The sequence below is a fragment of the Aspergillus vadensis genome (assembly GCF_003184925.1).
Source record: "Aspergillus vadensis CBS 113365 unplaced genomic scaffold BO88scaffold_8, whole genome shotgun sequence".
In the NCBI taxonomy this organism is placed as follows: Eukaryota; Fungi; Ascomycota; class Eurotiomycetes; order Eurotiales; family Aspergillaceae; genus Aspergillus; species Aspergillus vadensis.
In genome coordinates, this window is record NW_020292046.1 from 334,701 (window position 1) to 355,210 (window position 20,510).

The 20,510-nt window shown below is 52.6% G+C and overlaps 10 protein-coding genes across 10 annotated transcripts; 4 read left to right on the forward strand and 6 right to left on the reverse strand.

Moving 5' to 3' along the window:
* Nucleotides 1-134: 134 nt before the first annotated feature.
* BO88DRAFT_452528 (PAPA-1-like domain-containing protein) lies at nucleotides 135-1,435 on the reverse strand (the record flags this gene model as incomplete). Its single annotated transcript, XM_025710700.1, has 3 exons — nucleotides 135-386; nucleotides 464-570; nucleotides 628-1,435. The coding sequence occupies 3 exons, from the start codon at nucleotides 1,433-1,435 to the stop codon at nucleotides 135-137; spliced, it is 1,167 nt and encodes a 388-aa protein (XP_025564059.1).
* A 126-nt stretch (nucleotides 1,436-1,561) lies between these two features.
* Nucleotides 1,562-2,289, forward strand: BO88DRAFT_259108 (uncharacterized protein). The gene is made up of 2 exons (XM_025702274.1): nucleotides 1,562-1,776; nucleotides 1,853-2,289. The coding sequence occupies exons 1-2, from the start codon at nucleotides 1,687-1,689 to the stop codon at nucleotides 2,153-2,155; spliced, it is 393 nt and encodes a 130-aa protein (XP_025564060.1). The 5' UTR covers nucleotides 1,562-1,686; the 3' UTR covers nucleotides 2,156-2,289.
* A 1,043-nt stretch (nucleotides 2,290-3,332) lies between these two features.
* BO88DRAFT_319863 (peroxisomal membrane protein PEX14) lies at nucleotides 3,333-4,607 on the forward strand (the record flags this gene model as incomplete). Its single annotated transcript, XM_025702467.1, has 1 exon — nucleotides 3,333-4,607. A coding segment is annotated over one exon (1,275 nt), but the record flags the coding sequence as incomplete, so codon positions are not given.
* Nucleotides 4,608-4,860: 253 nt separating this feature from the next.
* sec31 (putative protein transport protein (SEC31)) lies at nucleotides 4,861-9,501 on the reverse strand. The gene is made up of 7 exons (XM_025706476.1): nucleotides 9,073-9,501; nucleotides 8,880-8,996; nucleotides 8,717-8,822; nucleotides 8,431-8,664; nucleotides 5,576-8,375; nucleotides 5,224-5,522; nucleotides 4,861-5,168 (listed from the first exon to the last, which is right to left on the reverse strand). The coding sequence occupies exons 1-7, from the start codon at nucleotides 9,279-9,281 to the stop codon at nucleotides 5,124-5,126; spliced, it is 3,810 nt and encodes a 1,269-aa protein (XP_025564062.1). The 5' UTR covers nucleotides 9,282-9,501; the 3' UTR covers nucleotides 4,861-5,123.
* A 164-nt stretch (nucleotides 9,502-9,665) lies between these two features.
* Nucleotides 9,666-10,279, forward strand: BO88DRAFT_434481 (RNA-binding protein; the record flags this gene model as incomplete). The annotated part of the gene is made up of 2 exons (XM_025709482.1): nucleotides 9,666-10,080; nucleotides 10,142-10,279. Exons 1-2 carry the CDS (start codon nucleotides 9,760-9,762, stop codon nucleotides 10,277-10,279), a joined length of 459 nt encoding a protein of 152 aa, XP_025564063.1. The 5' UTR covers nucleotides 9,666-9,759.
* BO88DRAFT_403895 (uncharacterized protein) lies at nucleotides 10,149-11,255 on the reverse strand. Its single transcript, XM_025706477.1, has 5 exons — nucleotides 11,148-11,255; nucleotides 11,049-11,064; nucleotides 10,889-10,951; nucleotides 10,799-10,811; nucleotides 10,149-10,665 (listed from the first exon to the last, which is right to left on the reverse strand). The coding sequence occupies exons 1-5, from the start codon at nucleotides 11,205-11,207 to the stop codon at nucleotides 10,566-10,568; spliced, it is 252 nt and encodes an 83-aa protein (XP_025564064.1). The 5' UTR covers nucleotides 11,208-11,255; the 3' UTR covers nucleotides 10,149-10,565.
* Nucleotides 11,256-11,543: 288 nt separating this feature from the next.
* BO88DRAFT_487048 (cytochrome c oxidase subunit VIb) lies at nucleotides 11,544-12,591 on the forward strand. The gene is made up of 5 exons (XM_025712514.1): nucleotides 11,544-11,679; nucleotides 11,850-11,883; nucleotides 11,972-12,053; nucleotides 12,125-12,188; nucleotides 12,266-12,591. Exons 1-5 carry the CDS (start codon nucleotides 11,613-11,615, stop codon nucleotides 12,298-12,300), a joined length of 282 nt encoding a protein of 93 aa, XP_025564065.1. The 5' UTR covers nucleotides 11,544-11,612; the 3' UTR covers nucleotides 12,301-12,591.
* Nucleotides 12,592-13,752: 1,161 nt separating this feature from the next.
* On the reverse strand, nucleotides 13,753-14,953 carry BO88DRAFT_337770 (putative mitochondrial dicarboxylate carrier; the record flags this gene model as incomplete). The annotated part of the gene is made up of 4 exons (XM_025702955.1): nucleotides 13,753-14,436; nucleotides 14,507-14,605; nucleotides 14,726-14,730; nucleotides 14,800-14,953. The coding sequence occupies 4 exons, from the start codon at nucleotides 14,951-14,953 to the stop codon at nucleotides 13,753-13,755; spliced, it is 942 nt and encodes a 313-aa protein (XP_025564066.1).
* Nucleotides 14,954-15,454: 501 nt separating this feature from the next.
* Nucleotides 15,455-17,344, reverse strand: BO88DRAFT_403899 (phenylalanine--tRNA ligase). The gene has a single exon (XM_025706478.1). The coding sequence runs from the start codon at nucleotides 17,243-17,245 to the stop codon at nucleotides 15,701-15,703; it is 1,545 nt and encodes a 514-aa protein (XP_025564067.1). The 5' UTR covers nucleotides 17,246-17,344; the 3' UTR covers nucleotides 15,455-15,700.
* Nucleotides 17,345-17,956: 612 nt separating this feature from the next.
* Nucleotides 17,957-19,042, reverse strand: grpE (mitochondrial nucleotide exchange factor MGE1). The gene is made up of 3 exons (XM_025702275.1): nucleotides 18,640-19,042; nucleotides 18,129-18,551; nucleotides 17,957-18,069 (listed from the first exon to the last, which is right to left on the reverse strand). Exons 1-3 carry the CDS (start codon nucleotides 18,901-18,903, stop codon nucleotides 18,040-18,042), a joined length of 717 nt encoding a protein of 238 aa, XP_025564068.1. The 5' UTR covers nucleotides 18,904-19,042; the 3' UTR covers nucleotides 17,957-18,039.
* Between the last annotated feature and the right edge of the window lie 1,468 nt (nucleotides 19,043-20,510).

Here is a 20,510-nt window from a genome sequence, read left to right on the forward strand (position 1 = left end):
TACAGCTATTTGAATAATCCACTTTGTAAATGTACATCCTGACCTAAGTATTATAGAAGCCTATACCCTCCCTAGAAACCTATTTCAAACGCCCAGCTCCAGATGCGCCCATCTTCCCATCTTCTGCCAGCCTGTTACACCTCCTGCACGAGCTTGCCCGAGCCATTGCCACCAAAGACACGTCCTGCAGGTATACCGAGCCATTCCTCCGGCACGCCTACTCGACTGCCTTCGCGGCCACTTACCCACCTCACCATCGTCGGGTCCGGTTTCTCGGGTTCCGCAACCTCCTGGTCAGCAGAAGCTGCTTCAGCTGTCTCTGCAGCTGGAATGCGTCCCCGTCGCTTGGGTGCCTGCTTCCGTAGAAGCCTGTTGATGGTGTCCATCTGTGATTCTCCTATCAGCATCGAAGTACAGAAAAGCCCACCCCACTGCACTTTGCAAAACCCTAGATGGTACGTACCTTCTCCTCTTCATTCCGCTTCTCGCTGAGGTTCTTTCTACGACGAGCCATTTCGGCACGACGCATAGCGCGCTCCTCAGCCGTCAGATGCTTCTTTACCTGGGGTTCTGCTCTCGGTCAGATTTATGATGCTTCCAATGATCATGCGGAACGTAAAGACTCACCCATAGGCAGTTGCAGGAAGTCGTTACCCAGATTACCTCTTTGCCGTTTGGTCATCTTGCTCAGGTCGGCGGTCGGGGTATCGTCATCGCTGTCCAAATCGTCCTCTTCTTCCTCCTCTTCCCCTTCTAGATCCTCAGCACCACCATTGGCCATCATACTTTCGTCCTGGTCGTCTGGCTCGCCTTCAGCGTCTGACTCCAGTTCCGAAAGCTCTTCATCGTCGTCGTCCTCGTCGTCATCGTCCAACTCCATCTCTTTAGCCTCTACACTTTTGACGGCCTTCCCGCTCGGCGCTGCTGCTGCTGCTGCTGCTTTCGCCTGCCGTTTGGACACTGGCGGCTGCGGCGGCGCATCGTCCATGTCTAAATCACCATCGGCATCTACGTCATCGTCGTCTTCACCTGGCGCATCTTCATCATCGTCCACCTCATCTTCTTCCTGGTCTTCCAGGTCATCTTCATCGCTTGTATCCACTTCAACAAGCTTCTTTTTGGGTCTGCTGGTACGGGGACCCGTCACAATGGGATTCTCCGTGAAGACATTAACCGAACGTCTCGTCGATGCACCACTTCGGGTACTACCACTGGTAACTTCACGAAGTTTGCTGGATGGCATCTTTACTGTCAAATGGATTGACTTGTGAGTAGAATTCCCGTATAATTCAGATGCACCGCGTGAAATCGTCACCGCTGGGGTGGAGATAGCAGCCCGGGCGGCAGCTCTCGTGGATCTGGTGTTCATGTTAGCATCCATGCTCGGCTGGTCATCCCGCCCCAAGCGGGAACGTAGTGAGCGACGCAAAAGCATTGTGGCTGCTAGTGAAATCCCCGCAAAACTCTCAATGACAGAGAACGCAAAGTACAGAACTGGGATGAATTCCCAGCCGCACAAATCTGAGGATAGAGCAACCAGGAAAGAAAGCAGGCTCAACTAATATGAACTGTGCGACGGGCTAACAAAGAGGAATGGCAAATAGAGAGTAAAGCAAGATGGAACAAAGGTAGTTGGAAACAGATCAAGACTGTGTAGCAGGGGTAGTATTATGGGGAAGCCAGGTAATGTGTTTGGAAGTAAACTCAAACAGAGTAACAGTGATGAGGGGGGGTTATCTGGCTTTTTCCCTGGATGTCCCGGTGGATGGACAGATGGTGGGATTGCGGAGGCAGGGAAGAGGGGGAAGGGTGAGGGAGGGGAGTGAATGAGCGCATCTGGAGGTCAAGAGAGATGGGATCCTCGCGATGGGCAGAAGCAGCGCCAGATTACCATCATCCACCGCTAAGAAAGACTACGTGGGCCAGTGTTCAGGATGAGCCATGCACTCCGGAAAGGCACAGGACATCCACCCCTATCACATCTCTGACGGACGCCACTTGGACATCTCCCCGCGACATGGACCACGAGGACGGAGCCAATGGGAGCATTTTGAATGCAGATGTTCAGGGCCGATGGGTTTTAAGTCCAAGTAAAAAAGGCGCGGTCAATCCAACGGCGGTGCGGTATCTGGCGCAACCCGGACGCGGGACCTAGGGATTATTCCCTGGACTGACCCAGCAGGGGTTTCCCGATGGTTGCGCGGGCAGAAATAGATGAGGCCTCGGGGATAGATAATCAATGTAAATAAACGGGGAGAGGGGGGACAGAGGGGGGGGGTGTAATCATCTGTTTTTCTGATGTTTCGCAGATGTTGAACAAATGTATAGGCCCGGCCAGAAGAGACCAGAACTGACCAAATGAGACGCGACAGGGAGACAAGGGCAAAGCAACGAGGGTGTGTCAAGGCAAATACGAGGACGACTCACCGAGAGGTGATGGGATGGCTTTCTCTAGTAGAAAGTAAGTGGTCGTCAATGCAACCCCAAGTGAGACCTGGGCTTGGACAACAGTGGCCGATGTTTTGAGTGGACTGGCAGGCAAAGAAGTACACGTATGTGTCGGTACCTGATCGAGCAACCCAAAACCAGAGCAAAGTAGAGAATGAACCGGTTCGATGGAAATGCTTCCTTTTCAGCAGGAAGAATCCTTGAAGATCCGCGGACTTTCGCCTCTTCCTTTGGCCGCTTCGGCCGTTCTGCCAGGCGGTCGGTAATCCTTGGCCGCCTTTCCCTTTCATCTTGGTTTGTCCACCGCAACATTTATGCTTATATGCCATACTATATGATAACTGCATTTGCATTTAAATTGTCTGAGTATACTCCATAGTACTCAAATCTATCTCTTTCATTTTCAGTTGGTAAATAGTCTTCTTGTAAAATCCCATGCTGTCAACCCCCATAGTATTATCCTCATAGATCGGTCAATATATTTTGAGTGGAGATACTACCTTTCTACTATATACCAGTAGCTCCCAAGACTAATACCAACAAGTATAGGTTGCTAGCGAACAGCTACATCGTATTTTTCGCGGTATATTAGTATCTCTAACTGTCACAGCATCATCTAGCCTGTTGCCCAGTAATCATAGAGTTCAAGTGTCACCACAATTAGCCTTTGTGGCCCAAACCGCATCCAAACTTACTACATCTCCCCCCAGAAGTACCTGTCGTACAGTCCGTACCGCCCCCATACATACCACCATTACAGCCGAGGTCGGGGCAACCCAGTGTCTCTCCTCACTTTATCTTCCCTCACATGGCTACTAACCATCGCTATCTCCTCACTCAACTTACCTCTTCCACTCTCCTATTCCTGCCTTTCTCAATTACACCTCCTCAGACAAACCATGGCGGACTCCAAGCCCAAGCCATCCTCAATTCCTTCATGGCAGCAGCCCAACAACGCCTCCAACCCCAACAATGACAACTCCGAGTCTACCTCATCGCCGACCTCCGACGACTCCTCCCGGTCAGCTCTCATCGAACAAGCAGCCAAGTTCCTCGAGGATGAGTCCATCCGTGACGCTCCCACCGATCGCAAAGTGACATTCTTGCAATATAAAGGTCTCCGAGAGGACGAGATCAATACCCTCCTAGGCATATCATCCACCCCCAAGGCGAGCGATACAACCGAGGAAGAAGAGAAGACCGCTTCCCCGGACACCACTCCTCCCAGCAGCACCGAACCAGCGCCAGCACCAGAACAAGCAAATAATGCCTCAGCATCATCAACCACCCAACCCACGCCTTCATCCTCAATCACCACACCCACCCCATCACCAACACCCCCCAAAACCACCACCACCACTACCCGCGACATCCCCCCCATAATCACCTACCCAGAATTCCTCTCCACGCCCACCAAACCACCCCCACTCGTAACCCTGCGCAGCGTGCTCTACACCCTCTATGGCGCCGCCGGCCTCAGCGCCAGCTTCTACGGCGCCAGCGAATACCTGATAAAGCCGATGCTCTCGAACCTGACAAGCGCGCGACAAGAGCTGGCCTCCACAGCAACAAGCAACCTCCACAAGCTAAACGAGAAGCTCGAGCAAAACGTCTCCGTAATTCCAGAAAGCCTTAAGAACAAGACCGCAAACACCGAAAACGACTCATCCTCCACCGACACTGAGTCCATCACCTCCGACCCAACGGAGCTCTTCCACCGCGACGTCGCCACCCAAACAGCCACCTCGGACTTCGCCGCAACCTACAACAACAAGACAGGCACAGACAAAGACTCCCCAGCAGACCCCACCGCAGCAGTAACCGACCACCTCAAGCGTCTTGAGAGTATCCGGTCCCAGCTCCGCGACTGCTCCGACACAGAGAAGGAATCCAGCACGCTGGACAGTGGGATGCGCACGCGGTTGAATGAACTGCACCATTACCTGGATGGGTTGATCTACAGTAAGCCTGGGTTTAACCCGCTCTCTGGATACGGCATGTATAGCACGCCTGGGATGGATTCGGGGAGTGGAGCGGCAACCGGAGTGGGCAAGGGCGAGGAGGATGCGATTGCGAACTTCAGGGCGGAGATTAGAGGTGTGAAGGGGGCGTTGTTGAGCGCGAGGAATTTCCCTGCGGGTCGTGGGGGCAGGATTGGGGGTGTGGCGGGGAGGTAGAGATGGAGATAGCGATACCAGTGTTTGGCTTTCAGTAGTACTGTCAGTATTTAGTTGAGATATGATCGTGGATGGATGGTTACTGTATATATTATATAACGTATATCAATGCTTCGTTGTATTATACTTGCATTGTAATGATTGTCGGCCTATAGCAGCTTTAACACAGAATCAACATAGTGGTTTCCCATAGTATTGTTACTGCGCACGAATAGAGCAGCTAATGGTATAAGCCCTGCGAGAAGAACCAAAGCAAAGACACATATTTAGGCTTACGGCTTTTCAATACTACCAACAATAGAATAAACATAGTAATAACATTGACATATGAAGGAACAATTCGCAAACAGCCCTACCAAGGCAAAACAGGACCGGACAATGAGCAGTACAGTGAAGCATAATAAAAGAGGACTCGTCTTTCCTTTACATACAACTCATAATCGTTCTTTTTTACTTCCTTTACCTGTCATAGCCTCTTAAACTGAAACTTGACTCAATTTACGGGGTGGCCCGGCTCATGCTGATGAGACGCTTCACACCAACCTGTTGATAGCTTATTAGTATGGATGTAGTTCAGTAAAAGGATAGAAATACTCACCATCCAGTTGCCGCACTCGTCCAGTCGGTTAGTCATGATGTCGACGTGGATAGTCCGGGCGGTCTCGTAGTCGCGCGCCTGGATGGCGCGAGCCAGCTCCGCCATGTCCGCAATGGTGTTGGGCTTGAGCAAGTCCTCGTTGTTGAGGTGGTCGAACAGAATGTTCAACCGCCGTTCGGCATCATCGACCTGTGCCTTGAAGGAAGACGGGGCCCGGGACTTCACACGCTGCATGTCTGCGGAGAGGATCTCATAAACAGGCATGGCGTCGGCCGGGATATGGGAACGGTCACCAGGGGCTAGGAGAAGTCAGAAACAGAGGCCACCGAAAGAAAGGTATGGGATCACTTACGGTACTTAGGCGGGGCAGGTGCGGGCTTCTTCTGCGAGGAAGCCGTGCTTGGCCGGGATCCGGGGGCGGCCTGAGGCGGAGGGGCTTGTTGCGGCGGGGGCTGCACGTGTGGCGGAGGAGTGCTCGGGACATAGTGGCCCGCGGCCGGAGGTTGAGGGGCATACGGAGAAGCAGCTGCCTGCGGGGGCGGAGGGACAGGTGCCCGAGTCTGCAGTTGCGGGCTGGCAGCCTGTGCGGCTGGGCTAGGAGCATACCGGTTGGGAGGAGGAGGCATGGTAGGCGGCGCGTTGTATGGAGAGGGTCCCCGAGGAATGGATGCTGGGACTCCCATCGTGGACGCCATGGGAGGAGACTGGGGCAAGGAAGCGTAAGGGTTGGCCGGCGGAGGGGGCATCGTAGTCGAAGCCGGCTGCACGGCAGGTGGCGAGGTCATCCGTGGGGGAGGAGCAGTGCCCTTGGGCGGAGGGGGAACTGAGGGTGCTCGCTGACCAGCCGGTGGCGGGGGTCCCTGTGTGAGAGTGGGGGACTGGTTGGGGAAGGGAGACGCAACCGTCGCAGCGGCAGGGGTGGACCTGCGAGGTGTGGGAGCTTTGGCAAAGCCTTCTGGCAGATCGTTCCATGCGGGCAGATTCGTGGCAGTGGTGTAGGTGGTGACGGTAGGGGCAGGAGACTGGTTGGATGCACGCGGAGGCGGAGGCACACCACCGCCTAGGGGCTGAGCACCGTAAGCAGGTGCCTTGGGCGGCTGGTATCCTGCAGGGGTGTAGCTGCTACCGCCAGCTGGGGGCGCATATGGGTTGACAGGCGGCGCTGGCGCGGAAGCAGTAGGCGGAGCATAAGGGTTAGCAGCGGCAGTTGGGGGAGCATAGGCGTTGGCAGCGGCAGTCGGAGGAGCGTAGGGGTTGACAGCCGCGGCAGCTGGAGCGTAGGGGCTGGGAGCAGCAGCTGGCGCAGCCGGTGAGTAAGCTCTCTGAGGCTGGAATGCGTTAGGCTGGGGGAGAGGCTTGTTGAGGGCGGCCCTGGTCACGGTAGCGGCGGCGGGCTGCGTTCTCTGAGGGGTTGCCTGTCTCGTAGCCAACTTGATACGGTTCCGTGCAATCTCAGCCTCGGGGTGCTTCTCCGGCACGAGGTCGAGATACTTCTGCGCAACCTGCAGGCGACCATGTGTAGCAACAACGTCGGCATACTCGATGTACTTGTCGTACAGCGTGCTGAGCTTCCAGTCCGACTCCTTGGTGCGTTCGGTGTCTTCGAACTTGGTGACCTGGCGGAAGATGGTCACCTTCTCGATGAGGCCCTGCAAAGCACGGACGTGAATCGAGAAAGCAGAGTCATCAGCGGCGGTCTCGATAGCCTTCTGCTCATGCTCACGCAGCTCCTCAATCCAGATAGCAACGACCTTCTCAAGCTTGGAACCGGCCAAGAAACAGAAGGAAGCATCCTTGCGCATACCCTTGTCCTCGTTGTTGCGGAGTTCTTCCTCCAGTCGGTCACCCAGAGCCTCGCAAAGGTCAGCGAAATCCTTCTCGTCAGCGAAAGTGCAGAGAGCCGCCATGACCTCCTTCCAGTTAGACAGGTCAGCGTTGTAAACCACGTCCCAGAGGTTCTTGCCGACAATGGAAGCCAGCAGGCGCACGTAGTTGGGGCTGTTGGTCTGCTTCTGGAAGTAATGCTCCTGGGCCTTCTCAATGCACTTGGGACCGCCGCAGATGGCGATCATGAAGGCATCAGAGAGGCGATCTTCCTTGAGGGCAACGTCAAGGGCCTTCTCAAAGTCACCGAGGAGCAACGCGCGGGTAATGCCCGTGTCCGCTTCATTCTCCGAACCGTTGAAGATGTGGAAGGGATTGTTGGTCTTGGCTCCCTTGGAGGCAGCCAAGTCGGACAAGAAACTGTCTGCTTCGGGATTGGCATCAAACATCGACTGCAGGCGCCTGTGCTTCTTGGCTCCCGACCCGCGGGATTCCTTCGTCGCCTCCCCATTGACTTCCTCTTCCTTATCGAGACCGAGCTTAGACAGGCTATCCGCAGCCTCGTCTGCTTGGTCAGCGAATCCAAGGTATTCGATCAATCCCTTGCGAGGGTCCTTAGAGATCAAGGCTTCAATAACCTTCCAGTCAGCCTTCTCCTCGTCGGAGCCAGCGTTAGCCGCTCTGCTTTCGCAGATGTTGCGCAGATCGCCCTCCTTGAGAGCGGTCTCGAAGGTCTCGGTCGACTTCCCAACAGCTTCATCAACCTCAAACGGAGTAATCTTAATCTTGGATGCACGCTGTCCCTTCTCAACCAGGTTGACCGAGACGACTCTGCCACCAAAGCCGAAGGTGGCGCTGCAGGGCCTCTCGAGCCACTTGGGAGGCTTCGGCAACGAGAAGCTCGAGACCTGAGGTTGAGTCTGTGCCTTGGCAAAGAAGTCCTCGCCATCCAAAGCCTGATTCTGATCGGCGATGGCCTGTGCGGTTTCGGTGCTAGTGTTCTGAATGGTCTGGATGGAGATCTTTCCATCGAACGATGCGGTAGCGAAGAAGTTGGGGTTGTGCGGGTTCCAGCGGGTCTGGAAGGTCCAGTTGGTGACGACGGGGAATTCGCCATAGGCGTGGCCGGTTTGCGGGTTCCAGCACATCGTACGGTTATCTTTTCCGGAGGAGAGAAGCAGATCGGGGTCCTGGGCACACCAGGAGAGCGACAACACACCGGACTCATGTCCGCGGAGGGTCCTCTCTGGAGCGTGCGAGTTACGGAGATCCCAGACACAGATCAGAGGATCGGACTCGAGAGGGGTCGCAGTGACAAGTTTCGTAGGCTGCGCTGCGTTAGCCCAGATTAGGAAACATAAGGGATGTTATTGAACGCCTCACCTTCTCCGGGTCCCATGCCACAGCGCTAACTGCCTTCCGGCCCATGTTGTTAAGAGTCAAGCTCTCCTTCTTTGTCTTGACATCCCACACAGTAACAAAGCCTGCACTGCTACCAGTGACCAAGATGTGTGCAACCTTCTTGTTCCAGTCCAAGCATTCGATGTCGTCCGCGCGAGCCGCCGTGCCTCCGAGTCGGTATGGGTTCGCGACATTGTTCAGGTCGGAAATGTAGAGCTGTCCAATCATAAGCCTGACTGTCTAGACACCTCTCCATCATGTAGCCTACCTCGCCCTTTGCACCACCAGTTGCCAGCAAGTTCGAGTGTTTGGGGTTGAACTGAAGAGCCTTGATAGCCCCTGAGTGTTTGGAAGTTCTCGAGATCACAGCATCACTTTCGAAACGTCAGCCAATTGTACAGCCCCGACATAGAGCACACCCGCCAACTCACTCGGAACCATTAAGCAGCTTATCGGCATCCCACAAATCCAACGAGCCGTTCTCCAGAGCACCGGCTATCACACCCCGCGAGTTGTCTTCGGATTCCGTCCACGCTAGGTCATTGAAGCTATCGGAGCGATATAGTTAGCACGTCGGCTTACCCTACACGGCAAATTGCAGGGTAGACGCAAGGCTCTATTTACCCGGAGTCCGTATCAATCTTAGCTACCGGCTGTAGCTCTCCGCCGGTCTCATGGCGGCTGAGTGCCAGATCCCAGAGCTCCAGACATGTCTGATTGGAGAAGTCGACGTCAACAGCACCGGCCCGAGTACCGGTAGCGATCAGAGGCGACGCAGCCCCGGGGGACCAGGCGAAAGTGGCCGTCCGGGGAATCTCCCTCAGACGCACCATGGTGAGATGTAAAGGAGCGGCGGGAAAAGGAAAGGGTATAGATTAGGAGAGTTAGGACCAGACACGAATTAGGAGGGTCTGGCACCAAAGGTCATAGACGAGAAGCAACACCAGGAGCGGGAGAACCAGAAAAACGAGCAGAGAAACAACCTAAGAAAGAAACCTCCCCTCTCTATAGAAGAACCGAGGGGTGCATGTACGGTGAGTTGCCAAGTATGCGATCGAGGGCGTCACTGCAATCAACCAAGTGTCCTCCTGGAGGGCGCTCGGGGGGGCTGATGGCCCCTAAACCGCTTTGGGCCCTCGCCAAAACACCCGCCCCGGGGGCACCACGTGATATCAGGTTGCTCCGTCCCAAAGTCTAGAGCTTTGCCTAGGCATTAAGTGAAAAGGCCCCGACGCGGTCGCTCTTTCTCTTCCCCTCCTGTCAGTGACGTCTTCCATCCTTGTCTAATTAGGAAATTTGTTACGATCGACCATGAGCGAAAAAGCACGTCTAAAATGTACCGTCTACGTGGGGGGCCTTGACCAGGCCGTGACGATGCAGACGCTGGCCGAGGCATTCGTTCCTTTTGGTGAAGTGGTTGATATTACGCTCCCCAAACCCGATCTCCCGAACTCCAACGAGCTCCACCGCGGTTTTGGATATGTGGAGTTTGATCTGCCCGAAGATGCGAAAGAGGCGATCGACAACATGGATGGAAGCGAACTATATGGCCGGACAATCAAGGTTGCTGCTGCTAAGCCGCAGAAGGACAGCAACGAAGGACTCGGCAGCAAGACGGCTATCTGGGAACAGGTACGCCGTGACGTTCACCTTGTCATTACAGATCATTTGCTAATTACGTATGAAACAATAGGAGGGGTACTTGGCCAAATATGCTGTCGACGAGGAAGACAAATTGGCTGCCGAGGGGGGCGAGATCGACGGAGCCGAACGTCAAGATCCCATGCAAGGACTCGAGGAACTGGACGTGGCCGGACCAAAGCCGGAATGAGCTCTACGATAATCCACTCACGCCAGGGGAAACTGGCGCAACGAAGAAAAAGAGAAGCCAAGAAGCGGGCGACAGTAATATTGCGATATTACACCATCAGGAACCCTTCGTTTAAAGCCGTACTATTTACACGCGCTCCAACCCTGAGCCTGAGAATTTTCGAGCATTCCATTCTTAACTCTGGCCGCGCGACAAGGCCCGACTACCCCGTGAATGATACAGATCGCCGAAAAATCAAACAAAGAATCGCCCATTGCAATTTGAAATCAAATGTGATGGTACATTCTTAGTGCTCGCGGTCCTCGGGGCTGTTGCGGTACAGACGGAGGGTCTTGTCGGTCATGAGCTTGCGGGTGCTGGAGTAGATGGCAGCACCGACGGCGACACTGCGATGGAACTGCGTCAGTGGAGGGCAGATGAAGACTGCGGAGTGGGAGAGGAAGGGAGGTGGGAGGCGGTCGGGATTAGACTTCACGGCATGTCATGTAGAAGCCATAGGATATCAGGAAATAAACATACCCAAGGACCAGACCTGTAGGATTCAAGAAGGAATCGTTAGCACTGCTGTAAACCAATGGCAAGGTGTTAATCATTCAGACCGCGACGTACCGAGAGGGATCAACTCCGGGGGGACTCTCTTCAGAGTGCGCAGACGCTGAGAGATAGTGTGGGCTAGAAGCCAGGCGTTAGTCCAATTCCCACCCCCAACAACATAATTCCATCATTCAAGTATCGGTCCTATGCGCAAACCGGGGAGGGAACCCCATACCGCTGTGGTTTTCCTTCTGTAGCCAATTGTTAGCCACCCTGCCAAACGTAATTTTTCCCCAACGTCAAGTCAACACGGGGGACCGGGGATCCAACTCACAGGAGCAGGAAAAGCGAAAGGCCGGGAGGCCTGCATGCGCAGAACACGAGTAGGGAACATGGCGAATGGGCTTTGAGCAACCGAGGTGGTTGAGGTTGAGTATCAGAACGACTTAAGTGGTGGGATGGCAAGATCGGGAAGTGGTGACGGAAGTCTGAGCTTGATGGAAGGGGAGGTTGCACCACTTAGGTAAGGCGGTAGGAAGTCACGGTGGTGGTTCGGGTGTTTAGGAAACCTGGGCGCATGAGTGGCTCGCTAGTAACCTCTAGTTTGGCGCCTGAGGCGGTCAAACGTGAACTTCCGGCTTCACGGCTTCACGGGTCATTCCACTCCACCGGCCGCAGAACCTCCTCTCTTTCTCGGTTTCTCCAGACCTCCTCCCCTCCTCCCTCCGCTCATCCCACCCCCCTCCAATCAACACCCCAAGTTTCCTATTTAAGGTTACTATACTTTCAATCTATCACAATGGGTGCCATTCCTGAAGTTGACCCCGATGAGCCCGTCGAGACCAAGCCCTTCAAGTTCGTGACTGGTGAGCTTTCCCTCTCCCAACCTCCAATGGGTCCAATTCGTCCCGTAACCAAGGTCAATTGCTAATTATTTCACAGCTGGTACGTCTAGGATAGGTTTTCGAGCATTCGCAGCGCCGTCGCTGTCGTCGCGATCGAGGTAGTTTTGTGGGCTGACATATGAGGTGATGAATAGGCTATGACGCTCGTTTCCCCCAGCAGAACCAGTACGTGATTTTCGCACACCTCTCCGCTCAATCTGCTTCCCAGTACGAACTGTAATAACTAACCACACATCTTTTCTCCACCTCACAGGACCAAGCACTGCTGGCAGAACTACGTCGACTACCACAAGTGTGTCACCGCCAAGGGCGAGGACTTCCGCCCATGCCGCCAGGTTAGCTAGCTACTGCCTCTCATTCCACAACCAACAGAACCCGATTCTAACCACCATTGAACCGAAAACAGTTCTACCACGCCTTCCGCTCTCTCTGCCCTAAGGCCTGGACTGACAGATGGGACGGCCAGCGCGGTATGTAGCCCCATTAGAGGATTTTATATCCTACATATATATATCAAAGAGCAGCATACTAACGAAAAAACCTACAGAGGCTGGTAACTTCCCCGCTCGTCTCGACCGGTAGACGCATTTAACTACTTTGTTCACCGTTAATTGAAAGTTCAAAGTTGTTTTTCGTGTGTCTTGTCAACATGTACTCTACCCTATAAGTTGGATCCAGCGAGAATTGTTAGCTCTGAGCCCCTCCCCAGACTCAATTCGGCTGGGTTGGAAGACGAGTGTATATAGACTCGCGTAGTTGGAATGATGTGTCAAACAAATCGCGCCCATAAAGCTCAGCATAACCTCGTAGCCATCAATCCTCTTATTATTCTGTCCTGTTCCATCTAACACCTAATATTGATTTTAAATAGGCAGCCATATAAACGTTCATTTCAACTCTCACATGCCACTCACCTTACTATAGAATACCTAAAAAGCTTAATAGTATTCAATGATAACCACCCTGCTCACCACTGCAGCACCAACACCGTCGAAAGATCATACGATGATATCCGATAGTAAACCAACCGACCAACCAACCAATCACCAACCCCCAAAATAAATCTTTCACAACATTGAACTGAACTGATAAACTGGTTATCCCAATTATGCATCTGCTTACCTCACTATGTACATTGCGAAGCAACTGGAGATTTTTTTTTTTTTTTTTTTTTTTTTGGCTACTAGTACTGCTGTGTAGAGAACTAATCGAACGTGATATGGCCAAGTTCTACTATGACTATCAAAGCATGCCCTTCAGATACTTGACTAGTATGATAATTTGCAATACAATACGAAAGCTCAGATAGCAGCTACAGTGTGTCCAGATATAACAGTCTACTGTATGAAGATCACGGTAATTCATTCTTGTCTAATCTAAACTGCAAAGAATCCATAGATGAAAATATAGTTTAGCAAAAAGCACTCTTTCACCAAGATATAGTAAAAAATTAGTAACGTCGGTTGGAGACAGATGGCCTTCAAATCTGATGTCAATCACGGTGGCTGGATGTCTCTGAATCAGTGCTGTTCCGAGAGGTCTAAGTCTTGTGTATTAGATGTCAAGTGAGGAGACATATATGCCTCTGAGGTACGTGCTGTTCCATATTATTTAGTCCCAGAAAATGGACAAACATGGATAGAGATGTGAGATGTAGGCGAAGCGTTAAAAAGAAACTGGAGGACAGAAAGTCACTTTAGCCAGCTCGAAGAGACAACGGGGAAGTCAAAAGTGAAAGATAGAAGGGTAAAAGAAAGAAATGAGAGATAACAGTAAAAGATGAAGGAAATGTAATCTATAAGATATATACAAGGGTATGAACACATGAAAGAAATGCGCAAGACTTTTGTCCTCCCGGTAATGCTTCGCCAATGAGAGATCAAGAAAGAAAGGTTTATAACAAAATAAAAAGCAAGAGACCATCTATCCCAAGAAAACACAGCATATGGACGGATATCGCAGATATGTGCCTGGAAAAAGAACAATGACAAATAAAAATGAAGCAAATCTATACGTCAAACCTGTTCAGGGAAATCAAAACCCCTTCAACAAGCGGTAGAGCTTCTTGTGCTCCTCAAGGAAGATAAATGTGGCAATGGTGTGAGGACCGAGACGAATGAAGCTCGGCACCCAACCACGGAAAGCCCATGCGAGGCCCTCCTTTCTAGTGATTTCGCGGAGCAGTCCAACGATGCTCTGACTGCGGCCTTCAGCCGGAGAAGCGCTCATGACACGAGTCTTGATAACATCAACGGGACTGCAGACAGTGGTAGCCACAAATCCAGCCATGAAGGAGGCCGTGAAATGCGTTCCCATGTTATCAGACATGCCGAGCTTCTCGAGACACAAGCGCTTGAAGGTATCGTACGAGGCCAATTGCGACGTTGTCATGAGAACAGCACGGGTCGAGTTGGGCCACACACCGCGGAACAAGCTGGCGGGACCTTCGGTGCGCGTCATCGTCACCAATCCGTGAATCGCGTTGCGGTAGTTACGGCGTTGAGCGGGAGGGAGAGCAGCGTCGGATTGCATGCGCACGTTCAGAACGTCGGCGGGGTTACCAGCCATGCCACCAATGAAGCCGGAGGCGGAGGCCATACCGATCAGGGTGAAGAGGCCAGGAGGCGAGTCGGGAGAGGTGAAGCGGTTTTTGAGTTCCTCGTAGATACCGAATCGTGTGGTGGAGTAGGTCAGCTGGCGCAGAATGGCGGCGGACAACTACAAGAAGTGACATTAGCATCATGTACTAGTATCGACATGGCCTGGAAGTTTAGTGGATACTACATACCCCGCTGTAAAGACCGAAGAATCCGTCATTCTTGAACACATGCACGAATGTGCCGACCATAGTCGAGGGGGCGCCAGGCCCGCGGGTCTGCAGGCGGACCTATAAATTTTTAAAACGCACATCGATCAGCGTTCCGGTGAGACAAACGAAGTATAGGAACAAGCACGCGGAGGGGAAAAATCAAGAGTTCCTATAGAAAGTCCAGGAGGCATAAATTACCTTCACTATAGACGAAGGTTAGCTTCAATTCCAGCACATACTTTTTTTCTGGTGTTGGCTGAATTAGAGCTTACCGAGATCCAGAGGGTGAGTAACGGCAGCCGCAAAGCATGATGCTGAACCACCGAACCAGAAAGGATAATGAACTTTTTTTGCAGGGGCTGGAGCATTCGCCGCCTTGGGAGGATGCGACGCCTCCAACTTCGCGCCGCTGGCCATGGTAGACATTTCAGCGGAGGGAAGAGTGATCCCGAGGAGGGAGACAGAGAGAGGAGGGAGGGGAGTGGAGAGGGGGGTGGAGGAGGGGAGATTTCGTAGTTTGAACGAGAGATGGAATGAAGGCAACGATGATAATAAAGTCGAGTCTGACGCAGTAAAGTGAGTAATACGCTGGTAAGAAATCGGCGGCGCCGGACATAGATCAAGTCTCCGAAACCCTGCTTTTCGGCTGCACTAACCGGTCTGGGACCGCGCTGGCCAATCAACGTCTCGGTTTCTGACGGCCAGAAGGAGGCCGAGCGGTAATCCTCGGTAATGCGCGTATTTCAAGTAGCCTTTCTCTGTGTCCTTCGATACCCGCGGGGCGCCTCCATCGAGATAGCCTCGCTTGGGGTAACTCTGCTGATGCACTCGGTGCTTAAATTACCTCCGAAGACCGGGGAATAGCCAGCATGCTATCATAGCTGTTTGGCAGCTTCTCAGCTGGTCTCGACAATCCTTCTCTACTACAAAGTATAGGCCCTGCTTGGATCGCCACTACGTCACGCTGCATACGTCCCATGCCGTAGACTAGATTAAGGTACATGAAAGCAGCCGCGGCTAGATCTTCCCTAGCCCAACGTTCGTTTAAAGTTGGAGGATAGGTGATTTCATCTGAACGTGGTAATACACATTTGTTGTACATATGGACTCGACTCGCCAACTGTAACTTGGCATTTAGTACTTCGCGAGCATTTAGAATAATTCTCGCTGTCATCAGCGGAGCTCGACTCCCAGCAAGCCCACAAGCTTCTGTCGGACCTTCTCATGTAGGTCATTTGTTTCTTCATTCGTCAAGGTGCGCTCCAGACTCCGGTAATTGATACGGTAGCACATGCTCTTCCGGTGTGTCTTGGGGTGGGTAAATTCGTCAATCAGCTGGACGTCTTCCACTAGGTCTCCTGCCTCGCCGCGGACGATCTCCATGATGTCGTTCTCGTGCACGGGCGCAGCTCCGCCCGCCGCACTGCCACCGCTGACAGACGCAGAGGGCAGCCAGAAGGCGACATCCTTGTAACAGGCGGGGTGCTTGGAAAATGGCTCGAAGCGAGTGATCTCACCCGCGCGGAACTGGGAAAGGAATCGTTCGTCACGCGACCAGAACAGGCGGATATCCGGGATGTTGAACAGAAGCATAGCAATACGCTCCAAACCGATACCAAAGGCCCATCCGACACGGTTGGGCACATCCGAGTTGTTCAGCAGCTCCTGTTTGATAACACCACAACCAAGGACCTCGAGCCAGTCACCCTGCCAGAATACCTCCAGCTCCCAGGACGGGCTGGTAAATGGGAAGTATGCCTCCACCCAGCGGACCTTCAGGGGTTCTGGTTGTTCACTGCTACCGGCAGCAGCTTTGCTGGCCTCGGTAAAGATCTTGATGACCATGCGCTCCAGAGACCGCTTGAGGTGAGCCGCGATGGCCTCAACTTCCTCCTCGCTATGATATTCCGCCTGGAGGGGGTTCCTCTGGGCGTGGATCGTAGGATTGGGGTCCTCGACCTCGACGGCATGAGCAGGGATCTTCTTGACGTCTTCCATGATCGCAGCAGCAGTCTGACTAGCATGCTTCAAGGGCTCATTATCCGGACGCTTCCAAAGCATAGCGCCTTCCATCTGATGGAAGATCGGGTAGTGACTGCGATCGATCGCATCTCTCCGATACACATCAGCGACGACAGTATAACCAACTTCCTCCGGACGGGTGCTCTCATTGCGATTGATCTGTTGGAAGTATGCCTGCTGATGAGCACTGGTGTGTGTCCGCAAGACCGTCTTGTCGTTGATGTAGTAAGTGTCCGTGCGACTCCGGCCGGGGTGATCCAAGGGAAAGCCCAGGACATCGAAGTTCTGCGCCGTCGACACAACAGGGTTCTTCTCGGTGTAGTTTCCGTATGCCGGGCCAGGGAACTGGCTCTCGATCAGTTGGCGCGTAATCGCTAGAGGGTGGTTCACATCAAGATATAGGCGGCGGCCGATGTGGGAGAGAATCGTATCCGGAGTATTCGTCCACTGATCTGTGCGGTAGGACTGACCTTCGATGGTCAAAGATTGCGGTACTGAAGGCCGGAGGGAGGGCTTTTGATTGACATCTGCATTCTCGTTTGTTCGGCGGATTGCCGTTGAACTCCAATCTCTCCGCTTCACGGCAAAGGGCTCCGACAACTGCGAGAGTGGGATGCGTACGCTCCGACGTGAGGGAGCAATTGCCCACCGGGCACTACTTGCGCGCAGGGCCCTCCCAGTGGCAAAGAGACGCATCTCGGAGTGCTGTGTGAGTTATTCAACGACCGACGCCGAGGGCAGTCAACTGCTGGTTGCGGCGTTTGAGAGCTCCGAGTCTACAAAACACATCGGGCCGGGAAAATGAGCCACCGAGGGAGATGCGCAATTGCAACTCACCATTTCAATTACGAGGATATGGCAGGAAAAAGGATATTCTTGATAGATATTTCTGAGATATTGAGTCATTATTATTGTTAATTGCACGAGAACTACGCGGACCATTAGACCGCAGATACGTGCCTTACGCTCGTTGTTACCGAGATGCACACTGTAAAATCATCAATCGTCTTGATCAAGAGACTTTCTATTAGTCGTTTAGATCAAAACACCTTGCATTGCCTACCAGGCAAGCAAAGTGATGCAATAAAAATCAACATGATCCTATGCCATGCAAATGTCATCCACATCCGTGCCAATGCCAATCCCAACAACACAATCCCACTTTTTTTCATGAGAGAAGTAAAGGAACAAAGACACCAGCCAGGGATATAATATACAAAATAGGGAGGAGAGAGTTCAGAAACAACGCCAAGTAACAGAAAAGATATAAAAGCACCAAGACCACACAACACAGGTAAGGTGTATCATACACACATGCGTTCATGGACAAAGCAACAGAGACCTGGAACAATTCCAGATGTTCCAGCCTGTCGGATTAACATAAGTCGATCCCCATCATAGCGAAGACGTATTTGGTATATTATACAACAAGAATATAAGACAGGGAGGCGGAAAGGGAGAGAAAATGTTTAAGAGTGTTGGCGAAGCGTCTAGTTCTTGACGACACCGACCTTGGCAGCCTATAGTAAACAAGTTAGCATGATTGACCACGTACGCATGCAATAGAACAATAACTTACGCGAAGAACGCGACCGTTGAGGCGGAATCCGGTGCTCTGGGTGTACATGATGTCACCATCCTCCTTGCCCTCAACCTTGGCCATGAAGGTAGCCTCGTGGAGGTTGGGGTCGAACTTCTGGGTCTTGCCATCCTCAGTGGGCTCGCTGGGGTCAAAGCGCTCAAGACCGTGCTTCTTCAGGGTGTTCAAAAGGATGTTCTGAGTCATCTTCAGACCGGAAACGAGCTCCAACAGGTCCTTGTTGGCTTCAGTCTGGGGAGCATCAAGCTTGTCCTTGGGAACAGCAAGGAGGGCGCGGTCAAAGTTGTCAATGGACTCGAGGAGGTCGCCAGCAAAGCGCTGGATAGCGAAGTTGCGGGAGTTCTCCATATCACGCTTGGTGCGCTCCTGCAGGTTGAGGAAGTCGGCCTTCGAGCGGAGCAGCTTGTCCTAGTGACAGGGTTAGACGATCTGCAAGGTACCATTTACGACCGTGGAAGGCCGGGCGCTCGTGTTGAGAGGGGAGCTTTACCTTCAGCTCAATGACCTCCTTCTTCTTCTCCTCGAGCTCCTTGCGGACGGGGTCCTCAGTCTCCTGGGCAGATTCACCCTCCTTCTTCTCGCCATTCTCGGCCTTGTTCTCAGTAGAGTAGAACCGGTAGGCCGACTGAGGAGCAATTGGGCGGACAGCCTGGGGGAGCTGCGGCGTGCGACGGAGAGCGGAGGTGTTGATGGAGGTAGGGCGCACAGAGCGGAGGGACCGCTGGGCCTGTCTGAGGAAGGTTCTCTGGAACATTTTGGAAGGAGAGGAAGTGAAAGATGGTGACTGTGAATAACAAAGTATGATGAAGATTGGAGGCGTGAGAGGTTGAACAAAATCGGCGATAATCGTTGGAAAGCAGAACTTTCGGCGGCTTGATCTGACCGCCTTCACCGGGAGAAACCTCGGGCCGGATGATCGCGTGCTGTCTTTAAATGAGCATTGCAAGGCTCTAGCTGACATCCATTACAGTTCTCATCTGCCTCAAACCTACCTGTCTACTTACTTCAAGTATTCCGCTGCTGTCTATATGCATGATTTCTATCCGTATCGACTATGACGCATGGGACTTAGTATGCTTTCTTCCATGTATAAAAGCGGCAATTATGGCGGTGAGTATACTGCCGAAACAATCAATGTGCGAAGTCGGTCATCACCGGTGAACAATCTGTGCATCACAGGAGAAACATGGTTTATTGAAGGCCTCAGTTGGACTATTGGTTTCTTCCAGTAGTGTACCATGGCTACAGCAGTGCCGAGATTAGTAAATTGATGTCTAAGCCATGAATGGATGGCCATTGACATGTGCACCAGTGACCGGGTGACTTCCCCTTCCATGAGCAAGACGACCATTTTGCTATTAGTACATACGACTCTTAGTACGGAAATCACTACCAAAGGCCAACAGGGAACGCCCTTCAGAGGGATATCTAGGCTGAGTGTTGGCCGGAAAGACCCCATCGAATGGCATGATGGTTGTCTCCAATGGCACGACAGTTCGATTGTGCCAGACTCTCATGGGCATCCCTCCAGGACTCGAGTGCTGTTTGCACTAAACGTCTGCACTCCTTGCCAGATAGACGGAAAACTATCTTCGACGGTGTGAAAGTGATTGGAGAATTTATAAAGCGACAAAAGCCCAGCTCAGTAGACGTGGATGATCCCCGAGTCACTATTGCCTAGCAGGAGACATCGAGGCTTTGATCAAGCATCATGACAGCGCACATGGATATCATCATGTGTCTGAATGACTGTCGGTGAAGGATCACTCGGCAACTGCGCCCTAACGCCAAGGAGGGATCCGATATGAGCCCACAAAAACAGCAAAAGCAATGAAAAGGGATGCATTAGTTAGGAGCTTCTACAGATGGCCCCCAAACTCCATAGTTCGTATCCAACCAGTAATGTTGGCTGGAATATACCTGTGTAATGCGTTTGCCTACGCTGTTGTAAGCGCAGCCGCCAACATTTGTGCAGAGCGCGGCTCATCTACCTAGCCTCAATCTCCTTAGGAGTTCATATGCACCCGCCAATCGAGGGCTCAGAAGAAGCCTTGTTGTGATCGTATGAAGCTGCGGAAGGACGGTCATGCGAGCATATTTGGCAGAGGAATAGCCTTGCTGGAGGCTACATACAAGGCGCCATGTCCGTGAAAGCCGCCATGCAGATGGTGTGCCATCTACGTTCGACTGACCAATGTATCATTGCCATCAGAATGGCAGTGTGCGACATGGCTGCAGATTAGACTCTAGGGAGCAGTTGCATTGCATGTCGGGGACACCGGGACTGTGAGTGGCTATGCTAAAGAACGGATGTGGTCAGAGCTCAGGGCTTAGCTAGATCGGTTCATGCAGTGTTACCCA

Coding starts and splice junctions, on each gene's coding strand:
- BO88DRAFT_259108 (XM_025702274.1), top strand. CDS start 1,687: ATGTGTTTGGAAGTAAACTCAAACAGAGTAACAGTGATGAGGGGGGGT. Junction 1,777..1,852: donor TCCCGGTGGATGGACAGATG/GTGGGATTGCGG, acceptor AGGTCAAGAGAG/ATGGGATCCTCGCGATGGGC.
- grpE (XM_025702275.1), bottom strand. CDS start 18,903: ATGTTCCAGAGAACCTTCCTCAGACAGGCCCAGCGGTCCCTCCGCTCT. Junction 18,552..18,639: donor AGGAGGTCATTGAGCTGAAG/GTAAAGCTCCCC, acceptor CACTAGGACAAG/CTGCTCCGCTCGAAGGCCGA. Junction 18,070..18,128: donor TCAACGGTCGCGTTCTTCGC/GTAAGTTATTGT, acceptor TGTTTACTATAG/GCTGCCAAGGTCGGTGTCGT.
- BO88DRAFT_487048 (XM_025712514.1), top strand. CDS start 11,613: ATGGGTGCCATTCCTGAAGTTGACCCCGATGAGCCCGTCGAGACCAAG. Junction 11,680..11,849: donor GCCCTTCAAGTTCGTGACTG/GTGAGCTTTCCC, acceptor TGAGGTGATGAA/TAGGCTATGACGCTCGTTTC. Junction 11,884..11,971: donor CGTTTCCCCCAGCAGAACCA/GTACGTGATTTT, acceptor TCCACCTCACAG/GACCAAGCACTGCTGGCAGA.
- BO88DRAFT_403895 (XM_025706477.1), bottom strand. CDS start 11,207: ATGTTCCCTACTCGTGTTCTGCGCATGCAGGCCTCCCGGCCTTTCGCT.
- sec31 (XM_025706476.1), bottom strand. CDS start 9,281: ATGGTGCGTCTGAGGGAGATTCCCCGGACGGCCACTTTCGCCTGGTCC. Junction 8,997..9,072: donor AAGATTGATACGGACTCCGG/GTAAATAGAGCC, acceptor TCGCTCCGATAG/CTTCAATGACCTAGCGTGGA. Junction 8,665..8,716: donor CTGGTGGTGCAAAGGGCGAG/GTAGGCTACATG, acceptor ATGATTGGACAG/CTCTACATTTCCGACCTGAA.
- BO88DRAFT_403899 (XM_025706478.1), bottom strand. CDS start 17,245: ATGCGTCTCTTTGCCACTGGGAGGGCCCTGCGCGCAAGTAGTGCCCGG.